Source organism: Squalius cephalus (assembly GCF_949319135.1).
Source record: "Squalius cephalus genome assembly, chromosome: 17".
Lineage (NCBI taxonomy): Eukaryota > Metazoa > Chordata > Actinopteri > Cypriniformes > Leuciscidae > Squalius > Squalius cephalus.
This window is the reverse complement of record NC_137138.1, coordinates 25,076,221-25,097,533: the sequence shown is the minus strand read 5'-3', so window position 1 is coordinate 25,097,533 and position 21,313 is coordinate 25,076,221. Positions and strand designations below refer to the sequence as shown.

Sequence of the window (21,313 nt, the reverse complement as noted above, 5' to 3'; positions counted from 1 at the left end):
ATTCAGAGAGCAGTTTTCATATGTAGGTACGAAACAGCTTCACAGTCTTTTCAACCACACAGTATCATTGTTTCTGTGTTACAACAATTCAGATTGTCACAGAAGTGCTGGGACAAAAGTAAACACTGATGTCTATGGTAGCGAATAACGATCAAATAACGATTGTATCTATTCCATCGTTACACCACAAGACAAGTGGCTGTTCAATTTTTTTTAGCCTATGTCACTGAATAATTTATTCAAGTGACTGAGTAGGGCTGCACGATTAATCGCAATTAACTAGTGGCGGATATGATAATTTTTCGGATCAGCATAAAAAAAAAAGAAATTATACATATATAATTTTTTAAAAGGCACTTTGCTTTTCATTTATTCACTTGAAGTTCTTCGGCACTACATCACAAACTAGGCTACTAGCCTAACTGATAAAGTTCACACATTATTTAAAACAAGTGAACAGTCAGTAATAAAAAAAGAACAAATACACAAATTACAAGCAGAGATGAATACTAAATAACAAAGTAACAAAGTCTGACAGTAGTATTCAGGTACAGAAATGAATAATTTAGCCTAAATGTAAAATAACACTATTTGTTCATTGTAGAAATTAAATATAGTTTAATCTTTGTTAAAGCTGTATTTTGTAGTTTTATTAATATTAATGACACAGACAACAGTAGGAATATTAGGTGTGTGCTGTCACTTAAGACAGGATGCACGGACCAAAAAAACTGACAAACATTTGGTTTCCTTCTCAACTGTTCACTTATGACATAAACGAGAGAATACTTGCCGAGACGGGCATTTAGACGGGTATTTTGACGGGTCTTTATTACCCCCCTGGAGCCGTGTGGAGTTCGTTTATGATGGATGGATGCACTTTTTTGAGCTTCAATCTGTTGGTTGCAATTCAAAGGAGCCGTTTTATTGGTTGGCGCATAGCCAATGAAATGGGACTTCTATTGTACGTGATGATGTCATGAAACCCACCTCCTCGTGGACGTTCTGAAACGCTAACATGGCTTAATGCATTAGACTGATATTAAAAGTAATAAATTATATTATCAAACTCAGTAAACACCATACTAATTAAGCACAGCCTACTACAGAAAAGCCGATGTGCCCAGAATATGAGGAAAGAAAGCAAATTTGTGTTTAGTGCAAATAAACTTGCTGCCTGTGTTTTATTAATAATGTATAACAAATTGTGAGTTTTTTATTTTTATAACTGTTGGTCCATTAATCCTCATTATGCGTTTTCTTGGTTTTCTATGGGAGGAAATGCTTAACGTACAATTAAAGGCGTTGCGTTCATATTCTGTGCTCATTTGCTTTTCTATATGCTTTATTAGTAGGCATGGTGTTTCCTAAGGTTGGTTTTTTAATACCACTGTCTTAATGAAATGTGTTGCATTCATATTCTGTGCTGATCTGCGTTTCTGTACATAGTATTATTAGTATGGTGTTGTTTACTGAGTTTGATAATATCATTTATTTCTTTTAATATCAATCTAATGCATTAAGCCATGTTAGCGTTTCAGATATTTTTTTTTTTATGCAACAAAAAAAATATACAAAGATTTGTACATGCATATACACCTCACAACAAGTAGAAAATAACATACATAAGAATATGTAAAATAAAGTAGGTCGTGCCAGGGGTTTAGCATTTATTCTGGGATCATCGGCTTTTCTGCACATAGTAGGCTGTGCTTAATTAGTATGGTGTTTACTGAATTTGATAATATCATTTATTACTTTTAATATCAGTCTAATACATTAAGCCATGTTAGCGTTTCAGAACGTCCATGAGGAGGCGGGTTTTATGACATCATCACGTACAATAGAAGTCCCATTTCATTGGCTATGCGCCAACCAATAAAACAGCTCCTTTGAACAGGAGGATTATTTCATAGTATTCTATACAGTGATAAAGGCTGCCGTTTAGCAGCACTGCATTATAAATATATTTTATCATCAGCGCCGACAGCCTCGTGGGCAAGTGCGCCAACATTACACATTACACATTACACAACGCTGTTGTGCTTCGGGCGACCAGAGTTCGAGTCCCGGCTCATGGACCTTTCCCAATCCCATCCCCCCTCTCTCTCTCTCCCACCTTGCTTCCTGTCTAGCTACTGTCCTATCCAATAAAAGGCAAAAACGTCAAAAATAAATCTTTAAAAAAAACATACATAATATATATATATATTATCATCATGAAAATACCTGAGAAGGCTTGAAGAACTCAGATAAACCTAAGTCGTGTGTTTATTATTAGTCATGTTTAATCAATCAAAGCTTTTCAATCTTTTGTTTATTCAGCTACAGCAATAGTATGATGCCCACATAGACAGTAAAAGAAATGGACACAGCGACCCCATAGACTTCAACGGAGAAAAGTGAAGTCAATTAGAAGCACTCACTTCCTGATGGCTGAGCGTACTGCGCAGACTCAAACTGAGCTTGACGACGTACATGTGACGTGAGAAACCTGTCTGTCTTCTAGTAGCTGTGTCAAGAGAAATCTGAATCATTCCCTTACGAATCTTGCAGAGACGGAGAGCGTGAGTAGGAGGTGTCCATGAGCTAGGAGCAGGAGCAACTTTATGACTCTCTATGGGCTTCTCCCTTGACTTTATCGGACTTTATGCCTCCACGTCCCCCCGATTGCCTGCAAGCTTCTCCTCCTGTCTATACGGTAATTTCTCTACTATGCGACAGAGAGTCGCGTGGTTATGATTCAATCGTTAGCCTATTTTTACAAAAACTGCTTCTACGGGGCCATATCGTAAGATACAAGGTAATGGAGCCTTTTATACATTGTCGTGTTTCTTTAGAAATAAATAATGGATAAATAGAGTCTTTAAACACCTCAGATGTAAAGTTATTCGCTGTCAAAGTGACGCCAAAATGAATGGGGGTCAATGGAATGCTAACAGAAGGGGACGGCTTGCTAACCAATGGCGGCCCCCAGGGAAGGTACGCTTTCTGGGTGCTGGATTACCCCCTTGGATGCCCATAGGGATTTCCTGGAATAATGCATTAATGTACTTCTGCGGCGGGGCATATTCGGGGCATACTTCGTGAGAGCGCCCTCTGGCCTTCAGGAGCAGCATTTACTACTGATCACAGAGCTGTGTTTCAAGCAGCGCATAAAATTTCACAGCCTTTGCACAATCGAGTTCAATTTAATTCCGATTAATCGTGCAGCCCTATAAGTGAATCATTGAATCATTCATTCAAACCGATTTTTTTTAGATTAATCAGATTAATTAAACATTTTAAATAGATTGTAGCATTATTACATGTTATTTTGTTTAGTTGTCTATTCAGAATCATAGGAGAATCGTGATCTGTTTGAAAAAAAAAAATTGTTGATTCTTAATTTATCCAGAATCTTGCAGCTCTAGTAGAGAGTCTAAGGGAGTAAACAAGAAGTTAAATATGTGTTTAGGGTGCATTTAAGGTGAGGTCAGATTAGCTAAATTTCTACATTGTCAATGGCATCAAACCATGCAGCTTTATGTTGGTCAGCACAGAGAATTTGCGTGACCAAATTGAACGTGCGAAAACTGCGACTGCCCTCGTGTGAATTGCATATTTTTCTATTGGAATGACTCCATTTTGTCTGCAAAATTTCACCATCCAACGGATAAATGTGACTGCACCATGCAATGGAAGTCTGCTGCGCAAAATGTACAAGAAATTCTACTGCAAGTGCATTTCTGTCATCGCTTTATTAATTAGTTTTTACAGACTGAGGTTGAAGTCAAATTCCTTTAAAGGATAGTTTACTCCAAAATTGTAAATTCTGTCATTAATTACTAACCCTCATGTCGTTCCAAACCCGTAGGACTTTCGCTTATTGTCCCTCCATTGACAGCTGCAGTACGCAACTCCCAATTTAACGCTTCAAAAAGTTCATAAAGAGATCGTTAAACTAATCCATATGAATTGATATGAGTAGTTTAGTCCAAATTTTCTAAAGAGACACAATGGCTGAGTCCCAATTCGCCTACTTATACTACGACCTAAAAGTATGTACTTTTTTTGTGAGGAAAAAGTACATACTTTTGAGTTTGTAGCAAAAGAGTATGCACGTTCTGGGACATACTTCGATGACGTCATGCAACGTGAACGAGAACGTGGTTGCCTAGTTACGCACACCGCGACTGTTAACAAAACATTTTACATTTCATCTTTTTTTCCACAATACATTTACAATGTGTTTTACCAAATTGAGGAGTGAAGCAGGTCGTCGTAGATCAACCAAACGCAGGTCGTTTGTGAGGCGGCTGGTTCTGACGTTCATGTGCAATGTGTGTAACGAAAGCTACTTATTTTCTGAGTTAAAATATTTAAAGTTTATAGTATAACTATTGTTTAACGTATTTTATACTTAATTTTATACTTATGTATAATACTCAAAAATACCCCGATGAAAATGAACCATGCTTTTACAATAGTAAAAGTGTAGTAACCATGTTTCTTTGGTTGGTTTCTTTGAAGTTAACATTTGTACAGCCACAGTATTACTACAAACAAGTCAGTGTGGTTAAACTATGGTTAGTGTAGTAAAAGGTGTTTATTTTCATAAGGGTTTATAGTAAGGTATAAATCTAAGACAGAAACATCAAAAGAAATACATAAAAAAAGACACTTTCATGACACTGTAACATTACTAGAGCCTTTTTATTTATTGTTTTGTAGCCTGATAACCCCAATGAGGCGCTCAGTATCTTCATCGGACCCTACAAGATAAACACGGTACTTTTTCGGCACAACATAAACCCATTAATATTACGAGACAATAAAATATAACTTTAATTAGGGTTAAACATTTGAATTCTTACACTTAAAAACTGAGGGCGCATCTCCACTGCTGCATCCAGCTGCCATGTTTACATCACCACAAAGCTCCTCCCTCCCGCACGCAATGGGTTGTGGGCAATATTAGCCGTTAGAGTGTGCATTGATCTGCACTTCGAATTCTAACCGGAAATAGTAGACCATCCGGGTATCTTTGAAATACTCATTTCAACATACTATGATTTGGGACGTACTAATTCTAGTTTCGCATACTATTTAGGACGGATAGTATGCGAATTGGGACTCAGCAAATCACTTTATATGACGAACAAATTGAATTTAGGCTTTTATTCACATATAACTCTGTTTACCACAATTCACACATCAATGGTGGTAAACAGAAGCTCAAGTATGTTCACCTGACGTGAGAGAACCAATGAGGTTCATTCTCGTGTTTCGCTTTATGTTTGAGCTTCAGTAAGAACCAATGAGGTTCATTTTCATGTGTTACGCATCATGTTTGAGCTTCATAAAGAACCAATGAGGTTTGTTCTCACGCATCAAGCAGGTTCGGTTGATCTTCTGTTTATGTTCACTGATCAAGGCTTATATGTGAATAAAAGCCTAAATTCAATCTGTTCTTCACATAAAGCAAATGGTTCTCTTCAGGAAATTTGGACTAAACTGCTCAATTCATTTGGATTAGTTTTACAATCTCTTTTTGAAGCCTAAAAGTGGTAGATGCGTAGACTGTAAATGGAGGGACTGAAACCTTTTAGATTTCTTCATTTGTGTTTCAAAGATGAATGAAAGACTTACGGATTTGAAACAACATGAGGGTGAGTAAATTATGACAAAATTTTCATTTTTGGTTGTACTAACCCTTTAAACTTTAAAATTGCCATGAAACAGAAGTTGCGATATTCTTTTCTTCCCTTTCTTTCTTGCGAAGCCAATTTTGATAAGATAAACAAGCAGGTTTCCCAAAATACAATAAAAATGAATGTAGTACACCATAAATACCTACTTAGATAAGCTAGTGCTAAATATCATCTTAAAAAAGGAGGAAACAACACATTAAGCAATCATACAGCAGTGACAAAACTGAAACCATCTATGGAATAAGACAGCTTTCAACATTTTAAAATGTCCTAATGTTAACAACTGTCATTTGTAATACAATGCCTGGGATATTTAGTATGGGCCTAACTACAAACTTTTTTGTGTGTATTTTGTAATGAATGTAAAACTACAAAAATTACCATATGCTTCTTACAATGATTGTATGTATTATTTCATACTGAATAAAATTAACTACAATCACAGCGATCTTTTAGAGACCTTGTGGCTGCCATTGTTCGTTAACAAATGTAACGTTAGTAGCCCAAGTGTGCAGCGCAAAACCGTTCGACACGGACGAGAGAAAATACAGCAGGATTCCCTCATGTTTGAGAAATACACCTGCAGAAAAAATGATAAACAACTGAAAGTGCCTACTAGACACCATTTTTGACTATCAAGTAGGTAGACAGATCACTATTTTGAAAAACACTTTCAAAAATCAGAGGGTCGGTTAATTCAGAGGTTCAGTTAATTCAGGCGCTTATCTCGAGCACACAGACACTAATGACTGTTGTCAATATATAACACTTCAGACAACACAGTGTTTATCGCTTCTCCTTTATGCGGAAACTCACTGGTCACTAGAAATGTCGTACAATAAAACCCAAACAGGGTTTTTACAGAAACGGAGATGTTTTTTGTTTTTTTTGATTGACAGGTCCATCTTTTTTTGCTCAAGGTTAGGAACACAACACAAAGCAGGCGGCGAGCAACACACCATGATCAATGTGTAACTCTCGGGTTGATTCGTAAATGTATAAGCATCATAACGCATGCATTCTTTGCATTGCTCTTGTCTTTTTTGGCCTAACTTCCTTTGGGGGAATCCCCCATCGTTTTGAGCCAGATAGCACGGCGTTTGAGGAACACAGCTGTCAAAAGTGACAATGATCAGGCGGGCTGTCATGTCTTACCTTCTCTCGCCTTCAACAGAACAGTGTTGGCCACGATATTCTCGAGCTCCATGTTTCCTGGGTTGCAGGCAGGCACCGCAGGCCCAACCTCGTCGCCGGGTTGGCAGTGTATGTATGTGTGTGTGTGTGTATGTGTATGTGTGTCCTCCCCCGCTCCCCCCCACGGCGGAATATTATTAACCCTGAATTACTCTCAGCTCTGCCGTTTCGCTCCTCTGATTCCCCGCCCAGAAGCTTCGGACTTGCGTCGATCGTAGAGCCTACTATGGCAAAGGCTGAGCTCATGAATATTAATGAAACATGCTGACGTTGCTCGGTAACCAACCCGGAGCGTCCTGCTTGAACGGTCCTGTGGAAAACATAAGAAGAAGACGACATTAAAAGAACATTACTTTCCCGCTGTATGTGATTGATTTAGGATATAAAACGAAGACTTGACATATTTTCAATCAGGTGTACAGTATTAGTATAATAACAAATAATAGATGTTAGGCAATATTTGAATATTTGGCTTAGATAACTCTAAGCTTAACTCTTGAATATTCATAAGAATAGTATATATATATATATATACACACACACACACATATATATATATATATATATATATATATATATATATATATATATATATATATATATATATACATATACATATACATATATATACATATGGCCCACCAAGGCTTCATTTATTTGATCCAAAATACAGCAAAAACAGTAATATTGTTTTAAAATTTAATTTATTCTTCTGATCAAAGCTGAATTTTCAGCATCATTACTCCAGTCTTCAGAGTCACATGATCCTTCAGAAATCATTCTAGTATGATGATGTAATGCTCAAGAAACATTTATTATTATTATCAATGTTGAAAACAGTTGTGTACAAACAATGTTTTATTCAGGATTATTTGATGTATAGAAAGTTCAAAAGAACAGAATTTATTTTAAATAGAAAGCTTTTGTAACATTATTACTACCGTTCAAAGGTTTGGGGTCAGTAAGAGTTTATATATATATATATATATATATATATATGTGTGTGTGTGTGTGTGTGTGTGTGTGTTTTAATGCTCATTATTGTTGTCCTAAAAATGTTTTTACATTTGCTTTAGTAAAAAGTCTATAAAACAACGACCACGTGATCTGTTTAATATTCATGACTAAATCTTCGCCATAGTAGGTTTCGTTCTTTCTCAATCAGACTTTTGCATGTTCGTGCTTGTCTTTTGTAAGATACTTTATGTTTCCGTATCCCCATCTGCTTATTATTATACGATGTTTTATTATTATTATTATAACCATATTGCTGAATATATAAGCTGATCGCTGTCGATTTATCAATATCTGTCATGTCTTTTCTTTGATGACATCAACAGATTTTCTTTTTCAGACATTTGAACTTTTTTTCATATATTTACATGAACTGCAGATGAAATGCACTCGTTACTTGTGCGTTTTGCAAAGCTTAGTTTATATCTCCATCTAGAGGTAAAACGGTTATAACTTATACATAATTATTTAAAGCCTTTATATATATAAAATAATAATGATGGTTATAGTAACAATAAATATGAATAATAATAATAAAACATACTAATAATAATAACACGGTGAAGTCAGGGGTGAAACTTTCATCTAAATGTTGGGGGGTACAATAAACATAACATTTCTCAAGAGCAATTTTTGAAGGGGACACCAATAATACAGGCAAAATTGTACTTGCAAGGAAATGTGTACAGAGAGGAAAGACTTACTACTATTATTAGTGTAGCATGGAGACCATTCCATTATCCTTCTTCTCAAAGTTTCTTTCTGGTTCAATGGAAAAGCTGACTAAATTGAGCAAACAATTCTTCAAAACCATTAATGCAATGTTTTTGAAGTTGTTTACACAGTCAACCCACCAAAATACCATGGAATTTGAACTTCACTTCAACATTTATTTATTTATATAGCACATTTAATAGCAACATTGTTGCTTCACAGTTATAATTAAAACATACATATATAAAAACATTTACCATGCCTAGCAAATAAAGGCATGACTACACTCTTTTACAAATACACCCTCACACAACTGTATAGTGAGATCAGTATAGACGAGAAAGAGAGGAAAAAAAATTAATAAAAATAAGTTATTACTTCAAGTTTTCAACTTAACTTTAAAAGTAATGGGAAAACGTCAATATTGTGAAAAAGTGTCCCCATATAAAATACATAAAATGATTTTGTAACAAATAAAATTATTAGGTTATTAGGTTATAGCCACATATGTAGTAATAAAACATAGCTGTAATTTAAATCTAACTTGCATGACAGGACAAGCACTAAACAAAAGTACCAAATGTATTTTTCCTGGTATCACTGGGCCCCACAAACTCTTGGCATATCTTGTTTATGTTAAGGCTGTCCAGCCTGTCTTTGTGCACATTGCAGACTAACAGACTGTTGAGTCTGTCAAGTCAAGTCAAGTCATCTTCATTTGTATAGCGCTTTTAACAATGGAGATTGTTTCAAAGCAGCTTTACAGAAATAAACATATAATTTAAGGTAAGATTGTTTTGGCTTTATAGCGGTTCTTTAATAAAGTTATTTTCCAGCTAAAGTTAGTTTTGATTGATTCGCTTCCGTCGCAATGATCATTTGTTATTAAATTAGGGGCCGCTAAGACGACACCATTCTCTCTACACAGACTTTAAACGCGAACCTGTGAGAAACGCTGTCTTGGCCCATTAGCCCTTAGCCACGTCTTCAGTCTCCGTAATGCACTGAAGCTCCTCTCAGCTTCACATGAGGACACTGGCACCACCAACAAAATTCTGACCAGGACCTCAACTTGGTCAAACAACCCCTGAACCTCCACTGGCATTCCCCTTAGGACCTCTGCTGCCTCTCCACTGCTGCTACAGGGGTATTTCTGGCGAAAGAGGGGCAACTGTACTGAGAGAGAACCTCTATGCAACTCAGGGTACTCAACCATTGAATCAGTTAACACCCCGGTCAAAAGGACACTCTCTAAGTTTTGCAGAGTCTTTAGACTGTCTTGATTGAAACGGTCACCAAACTGAACCTCCACACAATCCAATACTTTAAAGAACTCTGCCCTGTAATGATCCACTGCTTTGCCAGCAAAGCGCCTTCAATTTGCTGTCTCAATAGAGTCAACTGATTCAGTGGAGTTAACCAAGTCAAGTCAAGTCAAGTTTATTTATATAGCGCTTTTCACAACGTAGGTTGTATCAAAGCAGCTTCACAGTATTAAATTAAAACAATACATCAATGTTTGTTTCTAGTGGAACGTCCACGTTTGGTAATGCTGATCAATAGTATCGTTGATTGATTAATTAAATTAAATATCCCCAAATATCCCCAACTGAGCAAGCCAAAGGCAACAGTGGCAAGGAACCGAAAAACTCCATCAGGTGACCTAATGAAGAAAAAAAAAAACCCTTGGGAGAACCCAGGCTCAGTCGGGGGCCAGTTCTTCTCTGGCGTTTATGAACTAGAGGTCGGATTTAACTGTAAGATTAAAAGTATTATATGAATGCCTGGCTGAAGAGATGCGCCTTTAATCTAGTTTTAAACTGGGAGAGCGAGTCTGAGCAACGAACAGTATCAGGAAGGCTATTCCAGAGTTTTGGAGCTAAATGTGAAAATGCTCTCCCTCCTTTGGTGGATCTGGATATCCTAGGTATGACCAAAAGCCTCGAATTTAGTGATCTTAAAGAGCGCGATGGATTATAGGGCGATAGAAGATCCGTTAAATAAACTGGAGCTAAGCCGTTTAGGGCTTTATAAGTCAGTAGCAATACCTTGTAATTAATACGGAACTTTATAGGTAACCAATGTAGTAATGATAAAATTGGTGTTATGATCATATTTTCTTGATCTAGTTAGAACTCTAGCAGCGGCATTTTGGATTAACTGTAGCTTGTTTATTGAGGTTGCAGGACAACCAGCTAATAAAGCATTACAGTAATCTAGTCTCGAGGTCATGAATGCATGAACTAACTTTTCTGCGTCAGAAACTGATAGCATGTTACGTAGCTTCAATGCTGTAGCTTTCTCATACAGTTCAAGATAGCTCTTGTCATTTCTCTTTCCCTGAAGAGAGGATCGGACACAATCTCCTGCAGCCTGCACAGCAGAGACAGTCTGGGTCTTCTTCTGCAGTGAAATGTTTAGGCACTCAAGCTCTCCAACAACAGCAGAAGCAAGTGTGAGCCCCAACACAGTCTTACCTTTGCTGACGTGTTCAAATAAGCCACTGGCAGTTGAAGCTGTCCTAGATACACTTTTTGCCATCTCCTCTAGACTGCCAAGTACCCGCTAATACTGCCCTAGCACAGCTAATATAGCAGAATTGCGCACAGTCCACCTGGTTGGACATAGGGGTTTCATTGTGGTAATGGGAACATTTTCAGAGGTAACTATGTTTTCAAACATTCTCTTAAATTTTCCTGACTGGCTTAAAAGGATGCCTAACTGGTGGACCCAAGAAAGGCAGTCCCGGATCATTGGTGAGGCTGAGCAGACAGCCTGCGTGATTAGACTGACACAGTGTGCACCACAATGCACATGGCTAATGGCACATGGCACATGGCTAATGGCTGCTGCTCCCTCACTATTGCCTGTACTTTTCTGCTATGTCTGAGGCACCATCGTAACTCTGCCCACGTAAAGCAGACATGGGCAGATTGAGCCTCAACAGCACATCAGTTACCATCTTGGCAATACCCTGGCCTATTGTCTCTGACAAACTGTATAATCCAATAAATTCCTCATGTGGAACAAGGTCATGGTCCACATAGCGCAGACGAGAAGGGTCTGGCTGCAGACTTGCCCTTGCACGCTCAGACACCAGCGCTTCCTCTGCAAGTGACGTCACTTGCAATCGACGCATGTGTGGCTCGTGTCGGATTGACAACAGCTCCTAATTTTGTTCAAAAATCGTTTCTGTAAGTATATATACATATATAAATATATAATTAATGTATATAAGTATATAAGTATAAGCTATGGACAGATTAGAGAAGGCTGAATTTCCAGAGGACAGATGCTCTGGAACCCTTCTGTTTCATCATTACCGAAATTAATGACATGCAAATGTTTCTTGAACACGTAGTTGATGAAACTAAAGGTAAACTGTCAAACTGTAGCAAAGGAACATCTTGGAGACACAGAAGAAGACAGACACTTTCCTGCTCAACACCAGAAATATCCTGGGTACCATCAACTACTACAGAAAACTGAACAAGGGCTGGAGACCTAATCTCACTTGCAATGCCTCGGATTATTGTATTGGCCATCATTTTCAGGATTTCATTCTGTGATTTAGGGCTTGTGCAATGGTGCGATCTGTTAACCATTTCAATAAAATGGGATCATCCTCTTCTGCCCTAAGTTTCAGGAGCTGATACAGATTCCCACTTTCATCAGTATGGCCTCTTAAAGATTGTCCCTGCCTTGCCACATGCTGTACAGAGCTAACAATTCTCTTCAAGCAATGTCTTGCCACCTCCTGCTGTTTACCCCATGCACTGGATAACTGGGCACTGATTGGGTTTGACTGATGTGCACTCACAGTCACATAATGTCGGTGGGCTTGGGAGGTCTGGTGTGCTGTACATTTGTCAATGGCTTTTTTCCAATTTCTAAAGCCTGTACTAATGAAAGCAGCATCAGGTCTATGACCTAAAGAGTACTGATTTGAAACACCTTTGGTGCAGTAAAAACACAAGACCCCTCTTTCTGATGGACTGTAATGTAGCCATGGAAAGTCTTGGTACCATTTCTCTTGAAATGCCAATGACTTGTTTGGAAGTATTTGTTTCTCGATACACTGGGGATGTGGTTGGTATGGCTTTGTGCAGTCACTGAGATCTGAACTATAGACTGTGCTCCTGTCCCCTGTGCTGGTGCTGGCAATATTATCTCCTTGTGCTGCTTTCTCTGGCTCTCTCCCTGGTTCTGACCCTTCCTCTACTCTCACTGTCTCAGGACAGTCTGACTCCTGGAACAGAAGATGTGTTGCATACTCCTAATAACTACCTCATCCAACCCAATAGCAATACTTCTAAATAAAGACTCTTTTTTTTCATTACACTTGTTAAATTGGCTGATCATATTCTAAATTGTCGAGCCAGTGGTACTCATCTGCTAAACAGGCACACCTCCAAAAAACATTAACAAAAGCTCAACACACTTACCTGAGATTCTAAACCTCGTCTCCCTGTCCCTCAGTACTTTCTGTATCCTTTGCCTGTGACACCGTGACGTTAGTATTTCCATAAGCACCCATTCTTATAATGATGTATTGCCTTAATTTTGTACTTATTTGGCATTTTGGTGCACTGAAAAATGATCTTATGTCCGTTTTTCTTTTCTCTGTCATTTTATCTGGCCAACAACACAAAGCAATAGTTGTTTAAATATGTTAGGTACATAGGTTCACCACGCGGTATAATTATTTAATTATCTTGCGTCCTTCACATAGTATTTTAGGTTTCATCTGACAGACCTTTTACCTTTTATACATTTATTTTTAAACCTAATTATATGCATGTGTCATCTTTTGTGTAAATTTCATAAATGTAATCAAATTAAATTATAATAAGACACAAAAGGGCTGTATCAAAATATTTGCAATGGAGAGGAAACACAGAAGCTGCATTTGAAGTGTTATTTAGATGCTTTTACACAGACATAAATAATATTTTGATGTATTAAAAATAAAATGTTGAATATTTATATTTGAAATTATTTAAAACATGAAAAGATACTTTAAATGTGAAATTAAAACCACCAGTAGGAGGCAGCAAGTCACTGTTAATGAGTGAGTCATTGAGATTCAACTGATTCGTTCAGTAAGGAAACACCTCGGTGTGTTTCTCAGAGACCCAATTAAAGTGCCGTGGCTTAGTTTTCAACTATTTTCGTTAGTGAAATAGAGCTAAAACAGGCAAAATGTTCTCTAAAATGTACATCACTTAATATTAACTTCTTGTTTATTAAACTTTTATAAAATCAAAATCACATTTATCATGCTAATATCTGGAGAAAAACTGCACTGAAGAAAGAAAAACGAAGAAAAACTTCAATAAAACTAACAATATTATGGCGCTTTTCCACTACACAGTACCAGCTCGCCTCGGCTCGGCTCGCCTCGACTCGACTCGGCTCTGTTTGGTTTTCCACTGTGTAAAAGTTGTACCTGTACCTGCTTCCAGGTACTTTTTTTTGTACCACCTCCGGCGAGGTTCTAAGCGAACTGAGGCGATACTAAAATGTGACGTGAAAACACGGCAGACTGCTGATTGGTCAGAGAGAATCGTCACTATTCACTGCGTCATCATTGCACGCGCCAGACGGAGTATCCTGAATAAAAAAACAGCAAAAACAAAAACAAAAACATTCAAAAACAGCATACACTCGATTTCCTCCATTGTCCTGTGTGTTAGGTAGCGGGTGTGTCTCGCGCGTCTCGCGTAAAAGATTAAGTCACGGCAGTTTCCTGCGGCATCGCTATGACGACGCGGTACTATTGTGGAGGTACTATCTGCAATGGAAAACGGAGCGAAAAGCGAGCCGAGCCGAGCCGAGCCGAGGCGAGTCGAGTCGAGTCGAGTCGAGCTGGTACTGGTAATGGAAAAGCGCCATTAGTTGTATAATACATCTGCGATGCTACCATACATCCATTTCTAATGGATAAAGCCTTGGCCTGGGAGAAAGGTCATCAGGTGGTCCCCAACCTTCACTGGGTGTTTCGACCCTTAACCACAACACCCTCCAGTTGGCGGGTCAGCAGTGACTGGCCAGGTCACTGCTCCTCTCCTCCAGGCTTCCAGCTTGTGCCCTCTCTCTTGTGCCAGAGACAACCGGAGGCTTCTCCCAGCCTACGAACGACTGCTTTCCTCAAGTGGCCTCTGAATCCAACCTTTGTCAATAAATTCCACACAGATTGAGCTGGGAATCCTCGACATCCGATTTCCCCCGTCATCAGCCATGTTGTCCACCACTTGTCCCGGCAGTCTTGGACAAGTTGCTGGTATTTGACTTTTTTCCTCTCTGCAGCTTCCTCACAGCCTTCCTCCCACGGCACCGCCAACTCCACCCGAATTATCTTCTTTCCCTCTGGAGACCACATGATAATGTCGGGCCTTAGAGTTGTGGACAATACCGCCTCGGGGAAGTGGAGTTTCCTCCCAAGATCAACCTCCATTTCCCATCCCTGGGCTGACTGCAGGAGATTCTGCCTGGCTCGGCTGTGGACAACAGGTCTTTGGCCCTCTTTCACAAAGGCGATGGTGCTCAGCAGTGGTCTTACTTTGGCTGGTTGTTTCTTCCTCCTTTCTTGCTCCAGGATGTCTGAGAGCACTGCCAACACCTTGTCATGGTGCCACCTGTATCTCCCCTGTGTCAATGCAATCTTACACCCTGACAGAAGGGTGTAAAGCTCGGGGGTATTCCCAACCATCTTCTAAGGTGCCTGTTGAACTTTCTCTCCATTTCTTCAACAGTTGATAGAAGCACCTCTTTTACCGTGAGAAGCCGAGTCTCGGGAGCAGGCCATGTTGGTAGATCCAGCACTTGTATTTCCCAGGCAGGCCAGATCTTTTTCAGCCATTCTTCAACTTGTTTTCCGGTGCTGGAGATGCTGTTCCTGTCTGACAGGGAATCATCAAACCACTTTCCAAGGCATCTAATTGGGTTCCCCTGGATGTTCAAGATTTCTTCCCCTTGAACAAGTAGCTTGAACCTTCCAGTTGTTTTGCCCTTTTGGATCACCAGGCTCCTTGATTTCTTGGGCTTGAAGACCATCTTTGCCCAAGTGGCCATGCGATCCAGTTCTGCCAGGACACATCTTGCCTGTACATGAGTTGGTGTTATCACGGTAAGGTCATCCATGAATGCCCTGATTGCTGGCTGTTGACATCCTGCTGTGGTCTTCGGCCCTCTTGACTTTGTACTCGCTGCAGAGATGATCAGGTTCATTCCCATGATGAACAAGATGGGAGAGATTGTGCATCCTGTAACTATCCCCTTTTCCACTGGCTGCCACTTTGTTATAAACTTGGCGGACTGGAATCATAGCTTGATGTCTCTCAGATAACTGGTGATCATGCCCTAGATGTTATGTGGGATGTGGTAATAGTCCAAAGCAACTTGGATCAAGGTATGGGAAATAGACCCATATGCATTTGCAAAGTCAAGCCAGACAACTGTTAGGTCGCCTTTCTTCTCCTTGCTTCTTGGATGAGTTGGCTGAGGACCCCTGTATGCTCCAAGCACCCGGAGAACCCTTCAACACCACCCTTCTGGATAGAGGTGTTAATATATCCATTCTGGGTCATGTAAGCACACATTCTCTTCGCAAGCACAGCAAAGAAAATCTTTCCCTCCACACTAAGTAGGGAGATAGTTCGGAACTGGCTGTTCTGTGTGGATCCCTGTTCTTTGAGCACAAAGCACCCTTCTGCCCTTCTCCAGCTTTTTGGAATGGTTCCCTTGGACCAAATTGCCCGCATAATCTTCCATAGCCTTCGGAGGAGCTTAGGGCATTTTTTGTATACTCTGTACGGTATACCACGGGCACCTGGAGCAGAAGATGATTTTGCGTGCTTGACTACCTCTTGAACCTCTCTCCATGATGGACACTCTGTGCTGAGGGATGTAGTAGGTGGGTCGATGTTAATAAGCCCATGATTTCCTTCCAGGGCATCGTCTTTTGTAGGGTCACTGAATGCCTCTTCAACAGACTGCTCCACTGCCTCTTTGGAACTTGTTAGAGTCCCTCTGTTGTGTAGCACTTGTTTGCCAAACAATTAAAGGGCTTGTTTAATTTTCATTTGAATAAAAGATAAATTAATGTTTTATTCCTTCATTTGATTACCAGGAAAATTAAAATGCACAATACAGAATTTCTTTAAAAAAAATAAAATAATATTAATTCATAGGGCCCTATTATTACTTTGTTTTTATGAATTCAATTAATTAGATATGTTTTTGATTAAACCAAATAGACAAAATAAAACAGAAACCGGGTAAAACTGAAATGGAATTTAAAGAAAAAAACATTACGTTTTTTTAAACATTGTTGAACTGTTAATAAATTGTTGTTTCATGGTTAAATTTCAAGAAAAGTTTCATGATTTCAATAAATTACACATGCTTTTTGATTAAACTAGATATCTTGTAACAGCCGAGTGTGAAGCGGCCGGGATGAGAATCAGCACCTCCAAATCCGAGGCCATGGTCCTCAGTCGGAAAAGGGTGGCTTGCCCGCTTCAGGTTGGTGGAGAGTTCCTGCCTCAAGTGGAGGAGTTCAAGTATCTCGGGGTCTTGTTCACGAGTGAGGGAAGGATGGAACGGGAGATTGACAGACGGATCGGTGCAGCTTCTGCAGTAATGCGGTCGATGTACCGGTCTGTCGTGGTGAAGAAGGAGCTGAGCCGCAAGGCGAAGCTCTCGATTTACCGGTCAATCTACGTTCCTACTCTCACCTATGGTCATGAGCTTTGGGTCATGACCGAAAGGACAAGATCCCGGATACAAGCGGCCGAAATGAGCTTTCTCCGCAGGGTGGCTGGGCGCTCCCTTAGAGATAGGGTGAGAAGCTCGGTCACTCGGGAGGAGCTCAGAGTAGAGCCGCTGCTCCTCCACATCGAGAGGGGTCAGTTGAGGTGGCTCGGGCATCTTTTCCGGATGCCTCCTGGACGCCTTCCTGGGAAGGCGTTCCGGGCATGTCCCACCGGGAGGAGACCCCGGGGAAGACCTAGGACACGCTGGAGAGACTATGTCTCCCGGCTGGCCTGGGAACGCCTCGGTGTCCCCCCGGAAGAGCTGGAGGAAGTGTCGAGGGAGAGGGAAGTCTGGGCATCCCTGCTTAGACTGCTGCCCCCGCGACCCGGCCCCGGATAAGCGGTAGAAAATGGATGGATGGATGGATCTTGTAAAGTGTTCTTATATCCTTAAGGTTGGCTGCACTAAGAGTTTAGCTTTCTTGTTTTCTCCCCCTCTTCACATAAATGTCAAAATGAAAATGAACTAAGATTAATAAATGCTTAAGTATTGTGCATTCTTAGTTCATCTTAACTAATGTAGTTAAACTTATATTAACGAATGAAACCTTATTGTAGTGTTACCAACATATCTGTAAAAAGTGTTGGTGTCAGATTCCAAACAGATGAAACTTCAGTTTATGTTCGCTCATAACCATAGTAACATCCCCACTGCAGTAAAATGTTAAGAGCTACCATTTTAATCACATTACACAGTGATATATGGGCGTTTCTTCAACTAGGGGCACTTTTAGGCTTGTGAAGTTGAATAAAAAAAACTTGTTCAAAAGTCACGTAACACAGTCTCATAAGTTTAAATAATTTGTCTACTTTTAAGGTCTGTAAGAGGACAAACTTAGATTACAAGAGAAGTTGGCATTTCCACCACATCTCAATATACAGCTGTTATTTAAAAAAAGAATAACTTATGCCACTCAAGAATTGTCTAAGATCATTTTTGTAACTAGTTTTATCAGTTTTTCCACAATGTACAATAATTATACATTTGTCAATGAGATAAATGAACTGCCCTAAGGACCAAATGGTGAACTGTACACCTGTCACACTCTGAAATTTAATATTGGTTTGGGCAAGAGCTTATTAGAAAATAAATAACTTGAATTTTTATATTAAGTAGAGCATGATCTCGTATTGTGAATACATTTTTAATGTGTGATGAGAACTTTTTAAATATTTTAAAAAAATGTGTGTGGTGATGGAAATGACAGGGTGGTGGTGGAAATGACAATGAATTAACGTGAATGTAGAGAAACAGTAGAGATATTTATTAGAAAAACTCTTAAACTCATCACACTCAGTAAACTCAATTCACAAAGTCATTAAACATAACCACAACTGTTTTTAGTGTAGTGCTGAGTTTGATGTATAAAACTGATTTGTCTCACAGATGAATGGTTACAGTGCATACTGTACATAACTGACACAACTGATGGCAAGGCAAAAATATAAGCAATAAATGATGCAACAAAATTGAATTTTCATTCATCTAAATGAAATCAATTAATATAAAAGTATAATTTAGAAATAAAAATAATATTATAATATAAATATAAATATAAAAAGTATTGTAATTTATTATAATATAAAAAGTATTACACAAATCTACTCTTGCAATCCATACCAATTGTACTTTGTACTCATAAATGTCATTTCCACCACATGCTGTCATTTCCACCACAGAGGGCAGTGTGGTGGAAATGACATTTCTGTATTTTTTTCTGAAAAAAATGGAAGATAGCCTCACTGATTAGCTTTGAATTAATACTTAGCCTTTCATGTATGCAAAATACTCTTATTATTATTATTTTTTTATTTATTTTTTTGTTACTTTTTAAAAACACCCTTGAAGGTACAGCATGTTTCCACCACATGCTGTCATTTCCACCACAAAGGGCAGTGTGGTGGAAATGACTTTGGTGGAAATTACATTTCTGTAGTTTTTTTGTGAAAAAATGGAAGATAGTTTCACTGATTAGCTTTGAATTAATACTTAGCATTTCATGTATGCAAAATACTATTATTTAACTTAAAATTTTTAACTTTTTTAAAACACCCTTGAAGGTACAGCATGTTTGGAAATGACCTAGAATAAATATATTAAAGGGATAGTTCACTTTGAAATAAAATTTTGGTATGTTTTAGCTTACCTCAAGGGCATCCAAGATGCAGGTGTCTTTTTTTCCGCAGTAATTTCAATTTTGATATTTTTAGGTCAAACCGTTCTTGTCTGTCAGTCATTTAATGCAGGTCTGTGGTCACTGTCTCAAAGAGCATGCACAGAGTCCAAATTAAAACAATTCCCCATCGTCCAAATTAAACAATTCCCCATGGTAAGTACACATTGATGGCCTAAGACACGAAACGAGCGGTTTGTGTGAGAAAACGAACAGTATTTATATCGTTTTTACTTCTTATACACAGCCACGTCCAAGTGATCTGAGGGCGCGCGCGCATCCTGGTGTGTGACGTGTACGCAGACTGGTGCATAGATATATACACTAGATGTCGCCTTAAAGACATTCATTCCAATGAACTGCCGTAGACAAGGCGGAATCTAGTGTATATATCTATGCACCAGTCTGCGCACACGTCACACACCAGGATGCGCGCGCGCCCTCAGATCACTTGGACGTGGCTGTGTATTAGAAGTAAAAACGATAAAAATACTGTTCATTTTCTCACACAAACCGCTCGTTTCGTGTCTTAGGCCATCAATGTGTACTTACGATGGGGAATTGTTTAATTTGGACGATGGGGAATTGTTTTAATTTGGACTCTGTGCATGCTCTTTGAGACAGTGACCATAGACCTGCATCAAATGACTGACAGACAAGAACGGTTTGACCTAAAAATATCAAAATTGAAACTACTGTGGAAAAAAAGACACCTACATCTTGGATGCCCTTGAGGTAAGCTAAAACATACCAAAATTTAATTTCAAAGCTTTAACTGATCAAGCAATATTTACCTTTTTTAGATTTTTCTTATTTTGTTCTTGATGAAAATTTTAAATTGCCTCCATGTCCAATGTGCTCTGATGTCTCTGAACATTTCCATAGAAACCACCTAAACAATCTTTCACACAAACTTTTTAAAGGGACATTAAAGTGTTGTGGTGGAAATGACACCAAGTGGGACAGCTATATTTTGTATAAAAAGTAATATTGATGGTGGTCTCACATTAAATACTATAATGTATTTTAATTATTTTACTAGTGCTTAATTTAAGTATATTAATAGTTACCAGATAAGTCATATTTTTAAACTGTATTTTCATTGTTGAAGTTAAAAAGCCTGGGTGTGCGACAAGGAGAAAACAGTGATTTTGACACCTATAAGGAGGTTGAAAAGTATGAAAAAATCATAATAGAAAGGTAGTAAAAAGTTTTTAAGGAGGTTTTATTGTTAGTTTGAAAAAGAAAGAGGAATGTGTCCAAAATTATATGTATTTTTAAAAATATGACCAAATTACATAAAAGTGCCCATAGTCTAAGAATCACCCATATACGCATTAATATTTTTCTTTCACTCTAAAGTGCACCTTCTCTAAAGCAGCGTTACATTCAAGAACACAAGACGTGCCAAAGACAATTTAATTAAGAAACTGCACTTATTTTGCAGCTTCTCTTATGTATCTATAACTCTTTTCCGTTTCGGAGTTCCCCACAGGAGTGTTAAAACCAAATAAATCTTATTTACCTGAATCTGATCCCCCGCGATTTCCGCTTATATGGGTGAAGTGTATGTTTTTAAATTATATCAAAACGCGCTATCACGAACTGCGTCCTCCTCGTGTCTCCACTAAATAAAGGTAGCATGGATGAAAGTTGAAACCTAAGTCTTCTCTATCCCCACTCTTCTCTATTCGCGATAACACATTGA

The 21,313-nt window shown here is 38.7% G+C and overlaps 1 protein-coding gene across 1 annotated transcript in view; it reads right to left on the bottom strand.

Moving 5' to 3' along the window:
* grk6 (G protein-coupled receptor kinase 6) overlaps positions 1 to 21,298 on the bottom strand; it is a 78,196-nt gene extending 56,898 nt beyond the window's left edge. The window contains exons 1-2 of the mRNA XM_079898328.1: positions 21,131 to 21,298; positions 6,849 to 7,197 (exon numbers count right to left, since the gene is read on the bottom strand). Of these exons, the coding sequence (XP_079754454.1) occupies positions 6,849 to 6,900 (52 nt within the window). The 5' untranslated portion in view covers positions 6,901 to 7,197; positions 21,131 to 21,298. The remainder of the gene's footprint in view (positions 1 to 6,848; positions 7,198 to 21,130) is intronic.
* Between the last annotated feature and the right edge of the window lie 15 nt (positions 21,299 to 21,313).